At 47.2% G+C, this 17,276-nt stretch overlaps 2 protein-coding genes across 2 annotated transcripts; both read right to left on the bottom strand.

The window, feature by feature from the left end:
• Window positions 1-2,361: 2,361 nt before the first annotated feature.
• LOC123351936 (chemokine-like receptor 1) lies at window positions 2,362-4,280 on the bottom strand. Its single transcript, XM_044991630.1, has 2 exons — window positions 4,271-4,280; window positions 2,362-3,414 (listed from the first exon to the last, which is right to left on the bottom strand). The coding sequence occupies exons 1-2, from the start codon at window positions 4,278-4,280 to the stop codon at window positions 2,492-2,494; spliced, it is 933 nt and encodes a 310-aa protein (XP_044847565.1). The 3' UTR covers window positions 2,362-2,491.
• Window positions 4,281-9,770: 5,490 nt separating this feature from the next.
• Window positions 9,771-10,720, bottom strand: LOC123351525 (chemokine-like receptor 1). Its single transcript, XM_044990912.1, has one exon. The coding sequence runs from the start codon at window positions 10,718-10,720 to the stop codon at window positions 9,848-9,850; it is 873 nt and encodes a 290-aa protein (XP_044846847.1). The 3' UTR covers window positions 9,771-9,847.
• Window positions 10,721-17,276: the final 6,556 nt, after the last annotated feature.

Genomic DNA, 17,276 nt, shown 5'->3' with positions numbered 1-17,276 from the left:
ATACCAGGTTTCAAAACATATCACAGAGCAGGTCGTGCTGGTGGGGGAGTGGCGCTATATGTGAGAGAAAGTGTAGAGTCAAAAATCTTAAATGAACCAAACTGTCCCATAGAATCTCAATGGATAGTGATTCCATGCCTGAATAATAAGTATATAGCGGTAGGGATATATTACCAACCACCTGACCAGCATGGTGATAGCGACTGTGAAATGCTCAGGGAGATTAGAGAGGCTATACTATTATCAATAATAATGTATCAAAGGGGTAGCCGTGTTAGTCTGGTTCTGTAGAAGCAGCAAAGAATCCTGTGGCACCTTATAGACTAACAGACGTTTTGCAGCATGAGCTTTCGTGGGTGAATACCCACTTCTTCTTGCATCCGAAGAAGTGGGTATTCACCCACAAAAGCTCATGCTGCAAAACATCTGTTAGTCTATAAGGTGCCACAGGATTCTTTGCTGCTTCAATAATAATGGGGAGTTTCAATGGTCCCCATATTGACTGGGTACATATTACCTCAGGACGGGACTCAACAATAAAGTTCCTTGACACATTTCAATGACTGTCTCGGTTAGAGGCTTTCCCTTCACCCTCTCCCCCCGTTCTTGGCACGCAGACATCAAGCAGCAAAAGACCAGAAGTCCGAAGTGCAGACAATGGGATGTTTATTGGGGTTAATTTCCAAGCAAACATATTCCAAAGCCCTTCACACCAGTCGGGCTTCTCTCTACACACTGATATAGTCTATTCCCCAGTGTCCTCCTTCCCAGCTCTGACGCAGCAGAGCCTGGCCTGGCCCCATTCCCTATTCCCGTTTCCCCCCTTAGCAAACATGATTCCAATTTCCCTTCCCCCCACTTTCTGTTTGACTCCAGTTTGTACAGTAATATTTTCAACTATACCTTAACCGATCATTTTACTGAAATTTAACTACCCAATCCTAACAAATTGTAACATAATTCTCTAACCAATTATATCCCACTAACCTAATTAACTTGCAGCTTGCAAAATTAGTTATACAGCAGGTCAGAAACAATTACAGAACAAGACAGATTAACAATAGAAAAGCGGGGGGGCATAAAGATTAAACACAGAAATGAGGGTTTCACACCCACAGCCATTGAGAAGTGATTTCTTCCCAGACAGGATGCTGTCAAACTAAGCTTTCTTTAACTGTCTTTATCTGGTGGTGATGGGCACTATTTGGACCGGATTGTATTCGCAACAGCCCGATAGCACCTTATTTCAGTGTGGCTGGTTTGGGATGTGAGGATGTGACCGTTCGCTTCCCACTTATGGCTGCCCCTGCTGCTTAGCCTAAGAACAAGGCCTCAGACTATCCTAGTGAAAGAAGGCCCAGACACAGGCAGACTGTGATTTTGATTCTTTGTATTATACCCCTGTAACTAGCTAAATTATGAAAATACACCTACGTTTTTCAAGCATAGGTTTTACAGGCAGGACTGGAATCTAGATCAGATTCTTGGAGCAGCTAGTCCTGGAAGTCACAAGGGGAGAGGCAATCCTTGATTTAGTCCTAAGTAGAGCACAGCATCTGGTCCAAGGGGTGAATAATATAACTAAACCGCTTGGTAACAGTGACCAGAATATAAAAAATTTAACATCTCTGTGGTGGGGAAACAGCACAGCAGCCCAACACTGTCGCCTTTAATTTCAGAAAAGAGAACTACACAAAAATGAGGTGGTTACTTAAACAGAACTTAAAAGGCACAGCGCCAAAAGGGAAATCCCTACAAGCTGCACAGAAACTTCTTGAAACACAATAATAGAGGCTCAGCTTCAATGTATACAGAAAATTAAAAAACATAGTAAGAGAACCAAAAAAGTGCCACTATGGCTAAACAACTGAGTAAAGAAGCTTTGAAAGGCAAAAAGGCACCTTTAAAAAGTGGAAGATAAATCCTATTGAGGAAAATAGAAAGGAGCATAAACTCTGCACATGAAGTGTAAAAATGTAATTCAGAAGGCCAAACACTCAAAAAGTAATAGAAAAAATAGTTTTCGGTACATCAGAAGGAGGAAGCCTCCTGAACAACCAGCAGGACCACTGAATTATCAAGATAGTAAAGGAGCACTCAAGGACGGAAAGGCCGTTGCGGAGAAACAAAATGAATTCTTTGCATCCCTCTTCACGGCTGAGGCTATGAGAGAGATTCCCAAACCTGAGCCATTCTTTTTAGGTGACAGATCAGAGGAAGTGTCCCAGATTGAGGTGTCATTAGAGAAGGTTTGGGAACAAATTGATAAAGTAAACAGTAATAAGTTACCGCGACCAGATGGCATTCACCCAAGTGTTCTGAATGAATTCAAATGTGAAATTGCAGGACTACTTGTGGCTCTTCTTTGAGTAAGGCCAAAAAATTAATTTTCTAAAAAAAATAATTTTGGGGTCAAGACGAAGCTATGGGTCCCAGGAAAAAGAATTTTTCACCTATCTTAATGCAAATATTGACAATTCGATCCGTTCCCCTATTCGGCTGATTCCAGACCCAAGTTGTCAGTGGTTTGGGGGTTGCGTGCATGTTGCCGGTAACTTAAATACTCTTCCTCCATGGTGAGGTAGAAGATGGGGTTGAGTAAAGTGCTGAAATATGTCAGGACTGAAATAAAAGCATTTACCGTCTCCAGAGGTGGAGGGTACGTAGTTGAAATCAGCAGGAAGAAGATGACGTGATACGGCAGCCAGCAGAGGAAAAAGGTCGGGATTAAGCCAAGAAGGATCTTGAGTGGCTTGGTGGACTGGATCAGCCTGTTCCTCCTCAGCTTGGCAGCTAGAACGATATAGAAGGTTGGGATCAAGATCAAGGCTAATGGGATCAGAAACCCGACCAGGAACTGGATGACAATGGCAGCCTTCACCCTGCCTTCATCCAGTGTGAAATTCATGCGCATGCCAATAGGTGAGTGGAAGGATTCCCAGAGATCACCGTACCGGAAGCTGAACCCAACACACAGGGCCCATATGACCAAAACAATCATGCAAGCCAAGCAGGGCGTGCGGTGTTTCTGGGCCCACTCAGGACACGCCACGAGGATGCAGCGATCGACACTGAGGGCCGTGAGGAGGAAGGCGCTGGAGAACATGTGGAAGGAGGTGATGGTGTTGCTCAGCATTGTGGCCCAGTCCAGGGAGAAGATGAATCTGAGAGGCAGGAAGATGAGAAAGATGAAATCGCCCAAGGCCCGGTTCAGGAACCACACGGTGCTGGCCGTCCTTCTCATACGGCAGCCGGCAACAAAGAAGATGTAGCAGTTCAACAGCACCACGGCAAGGAAGGCCATGCCAACAAATACTAGAAAGGCGATTGAGAACAGCATTCTCGGAAGAGTTGCAGTCACAATATCCCCTTCTTCTCCTCTGGGCTCGGCGTAGACAGAGGGAGAGGTTGTACCTAGCAAAGAAAGGAAGAGCAATGAAAAGGGCTACAGGAGAGGACACACAGAGAGACAGACAGCCACCGAGTTTATAATCCCCTCAGAGTTTACAGACTCCCCAAATCCTGAGATGAACTCAGATAGGGTAGCATTGCTCCTAAAAGCTGATCCATGTCTGCCACGGAAGGGTTATAGCAATGAATGTCCATCCTCAATTGTTCTTGAAATTTAATTGGATCTTCTCTTATTTTTGGAAATTTATCAATTAGATTATATAAATCCCACAGTTACCATGAATCCCTGTCCCCGCTAATTCAACCCTCCTGTGAGTTGTCGAAGGGGAAATATCGGGACCTCCTCAGGGGATAAGCCTAGGGTCTTCTGTATATACCTAAGGATTGTCTTATGTCTAGTACAATGTGCAGGGGATGAATTTGCAACTTCGGGAGATTTTAGATCTAAGGGCCTGAACCTCTTGTTGAGGCCTTGAAGGGTAGAGGGAGGTGTGCTGGCCAGCAGAATTCTGGGTAAGGGTTAATTTTTCCTGTGTTTCTTTAAGTTTAATGTTAAGTTTCTCCTGAGAGTCCCTAAAACTCCTCATATGAGATTCATGGTGCCGTTTCTCTGTTTCCTCACACCAGTCAAAATATGCTTCGAACTGATCTTGTAGTACGACGTTGGCAATAAGCGCGCCTCTGAGGTGCACAAGCTTGTCAAGGTCGAAACTACCTTCTAAAGGGAACTGTAGTTTAGAGTCATCTCTCGTATGCCTATTCCATTTTTTCAAAAATTTACAAGTGAGAGGACGGTAGTTCGAATATGTATAAGATGCAGGTGTGCATTTTGGCAGGACAGGAATTCCTTTCGACTCACCGGCCTCCATGTTTTCAGTTTGACAGATCAGATCACTTTCCCTCAGGTCTGTCGTACAGGGAAAGTTTGTTCAGGGCGTCCACGACTGTCTGCACAATCATCCAGCAAAGGGCGTCGCCTAGTCTCAGGGAGCACAATGCCGCTTACTCTGTAGGGCGTTAGGACCTGTCAGTGGCTCATCAGACCGCCCAAAGGCGGGGGAGGGAAAAGGGAAGAGGTTAGGGTGAAGGGAGTCTCCGTCAATCTTGGTTCTGGAGCGTATAATGTGCCTTACTCCAGTCCAGAGGACTGAACAGAGCTCAGGGACCGTCCAAGGACGGGGGGAAAAGGACAGGGTCACACAAACCTAGACCTAGGCAGTACCCTCAACATGCGGAGGAAACCTCGTCCTGGTCAAGGTCTTTTATTGACCTTTCTAAGGCGTGGTTGTAGGGCTGGATTCCCATGACCCTCACTCACACCGGTAAGCCGACCTTCACTTTCATACTGGCACACAAATCAATACAGAGGCCTATTTAGCCACACCCCGTGGCTCTTCCCAGGGAACAGATCAGAACAGAAGGGCATCAGGCTGTCTGGTAGTAAAAGGTTCAGATCCAGCTTATAACTCACCCAACCCCAAGCCTACGGGCAAATCCTCCACCAACAACCCACGATAGAGATTTCAAAAGGTCTCTTACCTTTCAGATGGGCCCTGGGTTTGATGGGAGACACAGTTGGTTTTGGATCAGACAGCCTGAGGCTCCTTTATTTTATGCGAGCATATAGGCAAGGAGAGTCAGCATGGCCCTTGCAAGGTGGCAAGCTGTTCTGCCTTCTGCAAATTTCTAGCCAGCTTATAAAGGTTAAAACCACAGACAAATTACACACACATTGTACATTAATTACCTTATTTGGAATATACTGCAAAATATGATGCATGTCAAAATCAAGCTGAACAAAATCAGTTTTCCATATTTGGCCTTTCCTGTCGTTGTTATTCTGAGTCTTCTTTTTGGTTTGACTTTTCTAATGCCTTCACTGTGGTTTTGTTTCACAAGCTTAGTTAGTGCAAAGCAGCATGTCTGAGGACTTTCCACTTCATGCCCCTTATGCACGCAAAATCATTGATCCTCTATCTTGGGATTTTTCCATATCACTCTGTCTTTCTATTCCCTTTATACAAAGAAGCAAGCTCAGCTAATAGTTTTGGGGATATATTTTTGATCAAAGCCCCAAAACTTTCCCTGACGGTAGATTTTCCCTGACAACGCTGTCTATGCTGACGTGAGAGCTTCTCCCATCGACGTAGTTAATCCACCCCCACCGCCCCAGAGGTGGTAGCTAAGTTGACAGAAGAAGCGATGTCTACATCAGGCGTTAGGTTGGTATAACAACATCACCCAACAGGGTGGCGAGCAACGTAATTATACCAACATCAGTTGCGAGTGTAGAGCAAGCGAAAGGAAGGTGACAGGGTGACTTGATAACAATTTCTGACAAGCAACTGACTTTCACGTATGCTGCCATCTACTGGCCAGGTGGTTTTATTGTCATCGTCATCCCTGAGCCTTTGGATAAGGACTTATAGAAGTGGTTCTCAACCAGGGGCACATGTACCACTGGGGGTACGCAGAGATCTTCCAATCCAAGGGGTACATCAGCTCATCTAGATATTTGTCTAGTTTTACAAAGGTACCTCAAAAGCACGAGCATAGTCAGTACAAACTACAATTTCATACAATGACTTCTTTCTACTGCTCTATACAGGGCCGGGTCCAGGCACCAGCCGAGGAAGCTGGTGCTTGGGGCGGCAGTTTGCAAGGGGCGGCTTCCGCCCAAACCTTTTTTTTTTTTGCGCTTTGCCGCTTCTGAAGCCCCTGCAGGATTTTTTCTTTTGGTTTGCTGCTCCTGCCACCCTCTAGGGGGCGGCGGCGTGGAGGAGGGGAGCTGCTGGGAGCGGTGCCAGGTCTTCAGCAAGCCCAGCACAGCAGCCCGCGTCCTTCGCTGCCCGCCCCCCGGAGCGGCGCGGAGCCAACCCAGGAGGCGGCGCGGCGGGAGGGGCCGCATGGCGAGCACCTCGCTTAAGGAAGCCCTGGCCGCCCCCTTCTCTCTCTCCCCCTCCCCCTCGCTAGCTGGGGTGTGCACTCCGCTGCCCGGGGTCTGCAGGGCTGGGAGTCGCCCTGCACCCACCACCCCGCAGGTATTTTTTTTTCTTTTGGGTTTTTTTGTTTTTCTTCCCTTTGCCGCTCCGGCCGGCCGGGCGGTTTGTTTCACGCTCCTCCCCCGCCCCCCCCGGGCTGGCAGGTTTCCTGGAATTCCTGCCCCCCCCTCTTGCTGCTCCAGGAGGGTGGCAGATTTGTTTCCCTCCCCCAACCCCCGCTTTGCTGCTCCAGTCGGGCGGCAGGCTAGTTTCCCGCCCCTCCCCCCCTTTGCTGTTCCGGCCGCCGCGCAGGTTTTTTGGTTTTTTTTGTTTTTTGCTTCGGCCAGCAAAAAAGTTAGAGCCAGCCCTGGCTCTCTATACTGCCCACTGAAATGCAAATAGAATATTTATTTTCCAGTTGATTTATTGTATAATTATACGGTCAAGTGAGAAAGTAACCGTCTGCCAGTACTAGTGTGCTGGGACAGTAGAATTTTTATGTCTGATTCTGTAAACAGGTAGGTTTTAAGTGAGGTGAAACTTGGGGGTACACAAGAGAAATGAGACTCCTGAAAGGGGTACAGTTGTCTGGAAAGGCTGAGAGCCACTGGTCTATAGGGTCTTTTCCCTCTGACGTGTGGCCACCTCTGGGGTGGGGCATGAGGGCTGCTTATACAAGAGACAGGGAGGAATTTGGGGGGGGCTGTTGGGAGTAGGGTGGGGTCAGGGTTCCTGGAACAATTTATATAGACCCACTGAATCAAAATATAAACCCTTTATATGATGGGAACCACTTCAATCCAGAGGTGGGGGAGAGATTCAGCCCTGATGGGAGGTTTGAAGGCTCAGAATTGGCAATGAAGAGACAGGACTAGATTTGTAAAAGTGACTAAGGGAGTTAGGTGATTAATTCTCACTGATGTTATGAGTTAAGCACCTAACTCACATAGCTGCTTTTTAAAATCTCACCCGTAGAAGCCTAAGTCAATTACATTACATCACGTAATGGCAGACAGCTAAAAAGTGACATTTAAGTTCTTATATAGAAATGCTAGAAGTCTAAATGATAAGATGGGTGAACTCGAGTGCCTCGTATGAAATGAGGATATTGGTACAACAGGCATCACAGAAACTTGGGGATTGAGGATAATCAACGGGAGACAGTAATACAAGGTTACAAAATATACCACAGAGCAGGTCATGCTGGTGGGGGAGTGGCGCTATATGTGAAAGAAAGTGTAGAGTCAAAAATCTTAAATGAACCAAACTGTCCCATAGAATCTCAATGGATAGTGATTCCAGGCCTGAATAATAAGTATATAGCGGTAGGGATCTATTACCGATCACCTGACCAGCATGGGGATAGCGACTGTGAAATGCTCAGGGAGATTAGAGAGACTATTAAAATAAAAAACTCAATAATAATGGGGGATTTCAATAGTCCTCGTATTGACTGGGTACATATTACCTCAGGACGGGACTCAACGATAAAGTTCCTTGACACATTTAAATGGCTGTCTCTGTTAGAGGCTTTCCCTTCACCCTCTCCCCCGGTTCTTGGCACGCAGACAGCAAGCAGCAAAAGACCAGAAGTCCGAAGTGCAGACAATGGGATGTTTATTGGGGTTAATTTCCAAGCAAGCATATTCCAAAGCCCTTCACACCAGTTGGGCTTCTCTGTATACACGGATGGAGTCTATTCCCCAGTGTCCTCCTTCCCAGCTCTGACGCCGCAGAGCCTGGCCTGTGTCCCTGTTCCCCGTTCCCTATTCCCGTTTCCCCCCTTAGCAAACATGATTCCAATTTCCCTTCCCCCCACTTCCTGTTTGGCCCCAGTTTGTACAGTAATATTCTCAACTACACCTTAACCGATCATGTTACTGAAATATAACTAACCAATCCTAACAAATTGTAACATAATTCTCTAACCAATTATATCCCACTAACCTAATTAATTTACAGCAAGCAAAGTTAATTATACAGCAGGACAGAAACAATTACAGAACCAGACAGATTAACAATAGAAAAGGGAGGGGGGCATAAAGATTAAACACAGAAATGAGGGTTTCACACCCACAACCATTGAGAAGCGATTTCTTGCCAGGCAGGATGCTGTCAAACTAAGTTTTCTTTAATCATCTTTATCTGGTGGTGATGGGCACTATTTGGACCGGATTGTATTCGCAACAGCCCAATAGCACCTTATTTCGGTGTGGCTGGTTTGGGATGTGAGGATGTGACCGTTCGCTTCCCACTTATGGCTGCCCCTGCTGCTTAGCCTAAGAACAAGGCCTCAGACTATCCTAGTGAGAGAAGGCCCAGACACAGGCAGACTGTGATTGTGATTCTTTGTATTATACCCCTGTAACTAGCTAAATTATGAAAATACACCTACATTTTTAAAGCATAGGTTTTACAGGCAGGACTGGAATCTATATCAGATTCTTGGAGCAGCTAGTCCTGGAACCCACAAGGGGAGAGGCAATCCTTGATTTAGTCCTAAGTAGAGCACAGGATCTGGTCCAAGGGGTGAATAATATAATTTAACCGCTTGGTAATAGTGACCAGAATATAATAAAATGTAAAATTTCTGTGGTGGGGGAAACAGCACAGCAGCCCAACACTGTCGCCTTTAATTTCAGAAAAGAGAACTACACAAAAATGAGGTGGTTACTTAAACAGAACTTAAAAGGCACCGTGCCAAAAGGGAAATCCCTGCAAGCTGCACAGAAACTTCTAAAAGACACCATAATAGAGGCTCAGCTTCAATGTATACACAAAGTTTAAAAACATAGTAAGAGAACCAAAAAAGTGCCACTATGGCTAAACAAATGAGTAAAGAAGCTTTGAGAGGCAAAAAGGCACCTTTAAAAAGTGGAAGATAAATCCTATTGAGGAAAATAGAAAGGAGCATAAACTCTGCACATGAAGTGTAAAAATGTAATTCAGAAGGCCAAAGACTCAAAAAGTAATAGAAAAAATATTTTTAGGTACATCAGAAGGAGGAAGCCTCCTGAACAACCAGTGGGGCCACTGAATTATCAAGATAGTAAAGGAGCACTCAAGGACGAAAAGGCCATTGCAGAGAAACAAAATGAATTCTTTGCATCCGTCTTCACGGCTGAGGCTCTGAGGGAGATTCCCAAACCTGAGCCATTCTTTTTAGGTGACAGATCAGAGGAAGTGTCCCAGATTGAGGTGTCATTAGAAGAGGTTTGGGAACAAATTGATGAAGTAAACAGTAATAAGTTACCACGACCAGATGGCATTCACCCAAGCGTTCGGAAGGAATTTAAATGTGAAATTGCAGGACTACTTGTGGCTCTTTTTTGAGTAAGGCCAAAAAATTAATTTTCTAAACAAAATAATTTTGGGGTCAAGAGGAAGCTATGGGTCCCAGGAAAAAGAATTTTTCACCTATCTTAATGGAAATATTGACAATTCGATCCGTTCCCCTATTCAGCTGACTCCGGACCCAAGTTGTCAGTGGTTTGGGGGTTGTGTGCATGTTGCCGGTAACTTAGATACTCTTCCTCCATGGTGAGGTAGAAGATGGGGTTGAGTAAAGTGCTGAAATATGTCAGGACTGAAATAAAAGCATTTACCGTCTCCAGAGGTGGAGGGTACGTAGTTGAAATAAGCAGGAAGAAGATGACATGATACGGCAGCCAGCAGAGGAAAAAGGTCGGGATCAAGCCAAGAAGGATCTTGAGTGGCTTGGTGGACTGGATCAGCCTGTTCCTTCTCAGCTTGGCAGCTAGGACAATGTAGAAGGTTGGGATCAAGATCAAGGTTAATGGTATCAGAAACCCAACCAGGAACTGGATGACAATGGCGGCCTTCCCCCGGCCTTCATCCAATGGGACATTCATGTCCATGCCAAAATTCATGTGCATGTCCCTATATGAGGGGAAGGATTCCCAGAGATCACCGTACCGCAAGCTGAACCCAACAGACAGGGCCCATATGACCAAAACAATCATGAAAGCCAAGCAGGGCGTGAGGTGGTTCTGGGCCCACTCAGGGCGCGCCACGAGGATGCAGCGATCGACACTGAAGGCCGTGAGGAGGAAGGCACTGGAGAACATATGGAAGGTGGTGATGGTGTTGTTCAGCATCGTGACCCAGTTTAAGTACGGGAAGAAGATGAATCTGAGAGGCAGGAAGATGAGAAAGATGAAATCGCCCACGGCCCGGTTCAGGAACCACACAGTGCTGGCCGTCCTTCTCATACGGCAGCCGGCAACAAAGAAGATGTAGCAGTTCAACAGCACCACGGCAAGGAAGGCCATGCCAATAAATACTAGAAAGGCGATTGAGAACATCATTCTTGGAAGAGTTACAGTCACAATATCCCCTTCTTCTCCTCAGGGCTCGGTGGAAACAGCGGAGACGTTGTACCTAGCAAAGGAAGGAAGAGCAATGAAAAAGGCTCCAGGAGAGGACACACACAGAGGGAGATAGCCACGGAGTTTATAATCCCCTCAGAGTTTACAGACTCTCCAAATCCTGAGCTGAACTCAGATAGGATCAAATCCTCGTAGGCCCATGGCACCAATGGTTCAAAGACCTTAGAAGCATAGAGCCAGAGGGTTAGAAGGGGACCACAAGGGTCATCTAGCTTAAACCCCTGTCAGGATACACAACTTGTTGTGTCTATTCTCTGCCTGAACCTGTTAATTTTCACATAATATCTTTTTCAACTAAAGCATATATTAAAAACAAACACATATACTTCTTGCAGAAAAGTTGGATTTCTAGGAAAGGGGAGCGATTCAGGACGCAGAGACGGAGACTGGAGAGACCCACCCTGCTCCACAGCCTCACCAAAATTCCAAAATAATCTTCTTGCTGTCAGTTTCCCAAAGGAGCTGGTTATTCCTGTGTTGGTTAAAAAAAAAGTTAAGGAATGATCGTTTACCCCCTTTCTTTTGAAATAATGGAATTTTTTTAATGGAATTTTGGGATAAGACCTTGTACAAAAGCAACCACCACTGCTTGTTTGGCAGTGTTTTCTGCATTATTTATGCCGGAATGTCTCCCAAACACTTGTTTAAGACGTTCCATATAATCATCAGGGTTCGCTCCTTTGCTTTGTTTGCAAGCATGAATTTTAGTCCAGTCTGTTCTTTTTGGGCATACGGTAAGGACTCCAGTTACCAAATTGTTTCTATACGTAACTAAATTGTCATGACTAAGATCTTGCTCAGCCTAAGGCCAGTTGGCCTTTTTATAAAGGCGATCCAGCATTTCCCTGAGTAGCATTGCTCTTAAAAGCTGATCCATGTCTGCCACGGAAGGGTTATAGCAATGAATGACCATCCTAAATTGTTCTTGAAATTTAATTGGATCTTCTCTTATTTTCGGAAATTTATCAATTAGATTATATAAATCCCACAGTTACCATGACTCCCTGTCCCTGCTAATTCAACCCTCCTGTGAGTTGTCGAAGGGGAAATATCGGGACCTCCTCAGGGGATAAGCCTAGGGTCTTCTGTGTATACCTAAGGATTGTCTTATGTCTAGTACAATGTGCAGGGGATGAATTTGCAACTTTGGGAGATTTTAGATCTAAGGGGCTGAACCTCTTGTTGAGGCCTTGAAGGGTAGAGGGACATGTGCTGGCCAGCAGAATTCTGGGCAAGGGTTAATTTTTCCTGTGTTTCTTTAAGTTTAATTTTAAGTTTCTCCTGGGAGTCCCTAAAACTCCTCATATGAGATTCATGGGGCCGTTTCTCTGTTTCCTCACACCAGTCAAAATATGCATCGAACTGATCTTGTGGTACGACGCTGGCAATAAGCGCGCCTCTGAGGTGCACAAGCTTGTCAAGGTCGAAACTACTGTCTAAAGGGAACTGTAGTTTAGGGTTATCTCTCGTATGCCAATTCCATTTTTTCAAAAATTTACAAGGGAGAGGACGGTAGTTCGAATACGTATAAGCTGCAGGTGTGCCTTTTGGCGGGACGGGAATTCCTTTCGACTAACCGGCCCCCATGTTTTCAGTTTGACAGATCAGATCACTTTCCCTCAGGTCTTTCGCACAGGGAAAGTTTGTTCAAGGCGTCCACGACTGTCTACACCCTCGTCCAGCAAAGGGTGTCGGCGAGTCTCAGGGAGCACAATGTCGCTTACTCTGTAGGGCATTAGGACCCGTCAGTGGCTCATCAGACCGCCCAAAGGCGGGGGAGGAAAAAGGGAAGAGGTTAGGGTGAAGGGAGTCTCCATCAGTCTTGGTTCTGGAGCGGATAATGCGCCTTACTCCAGTCCAGAGGATTGAGCAGAGCTCAGGGACCGTCCCAGGACGGGGGGAAAGGACAGGGTCACACAAACCTAGACCCAGGCAGGTCCCTCGACATGCGGAGGAAACCTCGTCCTGGTCAAGGCCTTTTACTGACCTTTCTGAGGCGTGGTTGTAGGGCTGGCTTCCTACGACCCTCACTCACACCGGTCAGCCGACCTTCACTTTCATACTGGCTCACAAATCAGTACAGAGGCCTATTTAGCCACACCCAGTGGCTCTTCCCAGGGAACAGATCAGAACAGAAGGGTGTCAGGCTGCCTGGTAGGAAAAGGTTCAGATCCAGTTTATAACTCACCCAACCCCAAGCCTATGGGCAAATCCTCCACCAACATCCCACGATAGAGATTTCAAAATATATCTTACTTTTCAGATGGGCTCTGGGTTTGATGGGAGACACAGTTGGTTTTGGATCAGACAGCCTGAGGCTCCTTTATTTTATGCGAGCTTATAGGCAAGGAGAGTCAGCATGGCCCCATGCAAAGTAGCAAGCTGCTCTGCCTTCTGCAAATTTCTAGCCAGCTTATAAAGGTTAAAACCACAGACAAATTACACGCACATTGTACATTAATGACCTTATTTGGAATATACTGCAAAACATGATGCCGGTCAAAATCAAGCTGATCAAAATCAGTTTTCCATATTTGGCCTTTCCTGTTGTTGTTATTCCAAGTCTTCTTTTTGGTTTGACTTCTCTAATGCCTTCACTGTGGTTTTGTTTCACAAGCTTAGTTATTGCAAAGCAGCATGTCTGAGGACTTTCCACTTCAGGCCCCTTATCCATGCAAAATCATTGATCCTCTATCTTGGGATTTTTCCATATCACTCTGTCTTTCTATTCCCTTTATACAAAGAAGCAAGCTCAGCTAAGAGTTTTGGGCCTATATTTTTGACCAAAGCCCCAAAACTTTCCCTGACAGTAGATTTTCCCTGACAACGCTGTCTATGCTGATGTGAGAGCTTCTCCCATCGACGTAGTTAATCCACCCCCACCCCAGCAAGAGGTGGTAGCTGAGTTGACAGAAGAAGCGATGTCTACACCAGGCCTTAGGCTGGTATAACAGCATCACCCAACGGGGTGGTTTTTCCACACCCGCAAGCGACGAAATTATAACAACATGAGCTGCGAGTGTAGACCAAGCAAAAGGGAAGGTGACGGGGTGACTTGATAACAATTTCTGGCAAGCAACTGAATTTCACGTATGCTGCCATCTACGGGACAGTTGGTTTTATTGCCATCGTCAGCCCTGAGCCTTTGGATAAAGGTTTATAGAGGTGGTTCTCAACCAGGGGTACATGTACCACTGCGGGTACGCAGAGATCTTCCAATCCAAGGGGTACATCAGCTCATCTAGATATTTGTCTAGTTTTACAAAGGTACAGCAAAAGCACCAGCATAGTCAGTACAAACTACAATTTCATACAATGACTTCTTTCTACTGCTCTATATACTGCCCACTGAAATGCAAGTACAATAGTTATTTTCCGATTGATTTATTGTATAACTATACGGTCAAATGAGAAAGTAACCGTCTGCCAGTACTAGTGTGCTGGGACAATAGTATTTTTATGTCTGATTTTGTAAACAGGTAGGTTTTAAGTGAGGTGAAACTTTGGGGTACATGTGATGGGCCAGGTACCCCGGCGCCCCCTCGTGGTAGGGGCGGGTTGGGGCCTAGCGCTGCACCACTCGCTTGTCCTTCGCTCTGCCCCTGGTAGCCGGCGTATTACGGCCTAGCGGCCAGAGTCTATGGACACCCCCTCCGGGGTGGAGTAGCACGGCCTAGCGGCCGGAGTCCGTAACCGCCCCCCTCTCGGGGCGGGATAGCGCGGCCTAGCGGCCGGAGTCCGCAAGCGCCCCCTTCGGGGCGAGGTAGCACGGCCTAGCGGCCGGAGTCCATATACACCCCTTCGGGGTGGGGTAGCGCGGCCTAGCGGCCGGAGTCCATAAGCGCCCCCTTTGGGGCGGGGTAGCGCGGCCTGGTGGCCGGAGTCCGTAAGCACCCCCTTCGGGGTGGGGTAGCGCGGCCTAGCGGCCGGAGTCCATAAACACCCCTTCGGGGTGGGGTAGCGCGGCCTAGCGGCCGGAGTCCATAAGCGCCCCCTTCGGGGCGGGGTAGCGCGGCCTAGCGGCCGGAGTCCATAAGCGCCCCCTTCGGGGCGGGGTAGCGCGGCCTAGCGGCCGGAGTCCATAAGCGCCCCCTTCGGGGCGGGGTAGCGCGGCCTAGCGGCCGGAGTCCATAAACCCCCCCCTTCGGGGTGGGGTAGCCCGGCCTAGCGGCCTGAGTCCCTACACACCCCCTTCGGGGTGGGGTAGCGCAGCCTAGCAGCCTGAGTCCATAAATACCCCCTTCGGGGTGGGGTATCACAGGGTGGGGTAGGGGGACTCGGGCCCTCCCTCTCCACCGAGCCCCGACCCAGGGCCCTGTTTGTGGCAAGTTCTCCTTGCCTCCCGCTCGGCGGGGATCCGCCCGCAACACGCCGAGCGGTACTGCAGCTTTAAGGCTGTCAGTCTCTATAATGCCCCTGGGTCACTTCCTACCCTGCCTGGCCGGACGTCGGCGTTGTGGGAGCGGCTCCCCCGTAGGTCCGTCACTGCCGGCGTCCCTCCCCGGGGGCTCCGGGTCGGCCCCGGCTCGGCTGGCGCCCCGGTCCGAGCTCCTGGGCTCTGCCTCTGCAGAGACTGACGGTCTGCGTCCTTCTCCCCCGGTGGCCAGCCCCGACTGAGCAGACCTGCAGGCTTTTATACTGGTCTGCCAGTTGGAGCATGCCCAGCAGAACTTCCTGGGCGTGGCTTCCTCTGCTAGTAAAGAAGGGTTAACTCCTGCTGTACCAGTGCGGGGCTGCCCTGCCCCGTCACAGTACACAAGAGAAATGAGATGCCTGAAAGGGGTACAGTTGTCTGGAAAGGCTGAGAGCCACTGGTCTATAGGGTCTTTTCCCTTTGACATGTGGCCACCTCTGCGGTGGGGCATGGGGGCTGTTTATGCAAGAGACAGGGAGGAATTTGGGGGGGGAGGCTGTTGAGAGTGGGGTGGGGTCAGGGTTCCTGGAACAATTTATATAGATCCACTGAATCAAACTATAAAACCTTTATATGATGGGAACCACTTCAATCCGGGGGGGGGGGGGATTCAGCCCCGACGTTGAGGTTTGAAGGCTCAGAATTGGCAATGAAGAGACAGGACTAGATTTTTAAAAGTGCCTAAGGGAGTTAGATGCCAAATTCCCATTGATGTTATGAGTTAAGCACCTAACTCACATAGGTGCTTTTTAAAATCTCACCCGTAGAAGCCTAAGTCAATTACATTACATCACGTAATGGCAGACAGCTAAAAAGTGACATTTAAGTTCTTGTATAGAAATGCTAGAAGTCTAAATGATAAGATGGGTGAACTCGAGTGACTCATATGAAATGAGGATATTGGTACAACAGGCATCACAGAAACTTGGGGATTGAGGATAATCAACGGGAGACAGTAATACAAGGTTACAAAATATACCACAGAGCAGGTCGTGTGAGTGGGGGAGTGGCGCTATATGTGAAAGAAAGTGTAGAGTCAAAAATCTTAAATGAACCAAGCTGTCCCATAGAATCTCAATGGATAGTGATTCCATATTTGAACAATAAGTATATGGCAGTAAGGATATCGTACAGACCACCTGGCCATCATGGTGATAGCGACTGTGAAATGCTCAGGGAGATTAGAGAGGCTATTAAAAGAAAAAACTCAATAATAATGGGGAGTTTCAACGGTCCCCGTATTGACTGGGTGCATATTACCTCAGGACGGGACTCAACGATAAAGTTCCTTGACACATTTAAATGACTGTCTCTGTTAGAGGCTTTCCCTTCACCCTCTCCCCTGGTTCTTGGCATGCAGACAGCAAGCAGCAAAAGACCAGAAGTCTGAAGCGCAGACAATGGGATGTTTATTGGGGTTAATTTCCAAGCAAGCATATTCCAAAGCCCTTCACACCAGTGGGGCTTATCTCTACACACCGATAGAGTCTATTCCCCAGTGTCCTCCTTCCCAGCTCTGACGCCGCAGAGCCTGGCCTGTGTCCCTGTTCCCTGTTCCCCATTCCCGTTTCCCCCCTTAGCAAACAGGATTCCAATTTCCCTTCCCCCCACTTCCTGTTTGGCCCCAGTTTATAGAGTAATATTCTCAACTATACCTTAACCGATCATTTTACTGAAATTTAACTAACCAATCCTAACATATTGTAACATAATTCTCTAACCAATTATATCCCACTAACCTAATTAACTTACACCTAGCAAAGTTAATTATACAGCAGACAGAAACAATTAGAGAACCAGACAGATTAACAATAGAAAAGTTGGGGCCATTATGATAAAACAATACAGAAATGAGGGTTACACAACCACAACTAAAAGGAGCAAAGAGTCCTGTGGCACCTTATAGACTAACAGACGTTTTGGAACATGAGCTTTCATGGGTGAATACCCACTTCGTCAGATGCATTTATTCACCCACGAAAGCTCATGCTCCAATACATCTGTTAGTCTATAAGGTGCCACAGGTCTCTTTGCTGCTTTTACAGATCCAGACTAACACAG

Source organism: Mauremys mutica, chromosome 17 (assembly GCF_020497125.1).
Source record: "Mauremys mutica isolate MM-2020 ecotype Southern chromosome 17, ASM2049712v1, whole genome shotgun sequence".
NCBI classification, from domain to species: Eukaryota; Metazoa; Chordata; order Testudines; family Geoemydidae; genus Mauremys; species Mauremys mutica.
The sequence above is the reverse complement of the archived record's forward strand: the minus strand, read 5'-3'. Positions and strand labels throughout refer to the sequence as shown.

Coding starts and splice junctions, on each gene's coding strand:
- LOC123351525 (XM_044990912.1), bottom strand. CDS start 10,720: ATGATGTTCTCAATCGCCTTTCTAGTATTTATTGGCATGGCCTTCCTT.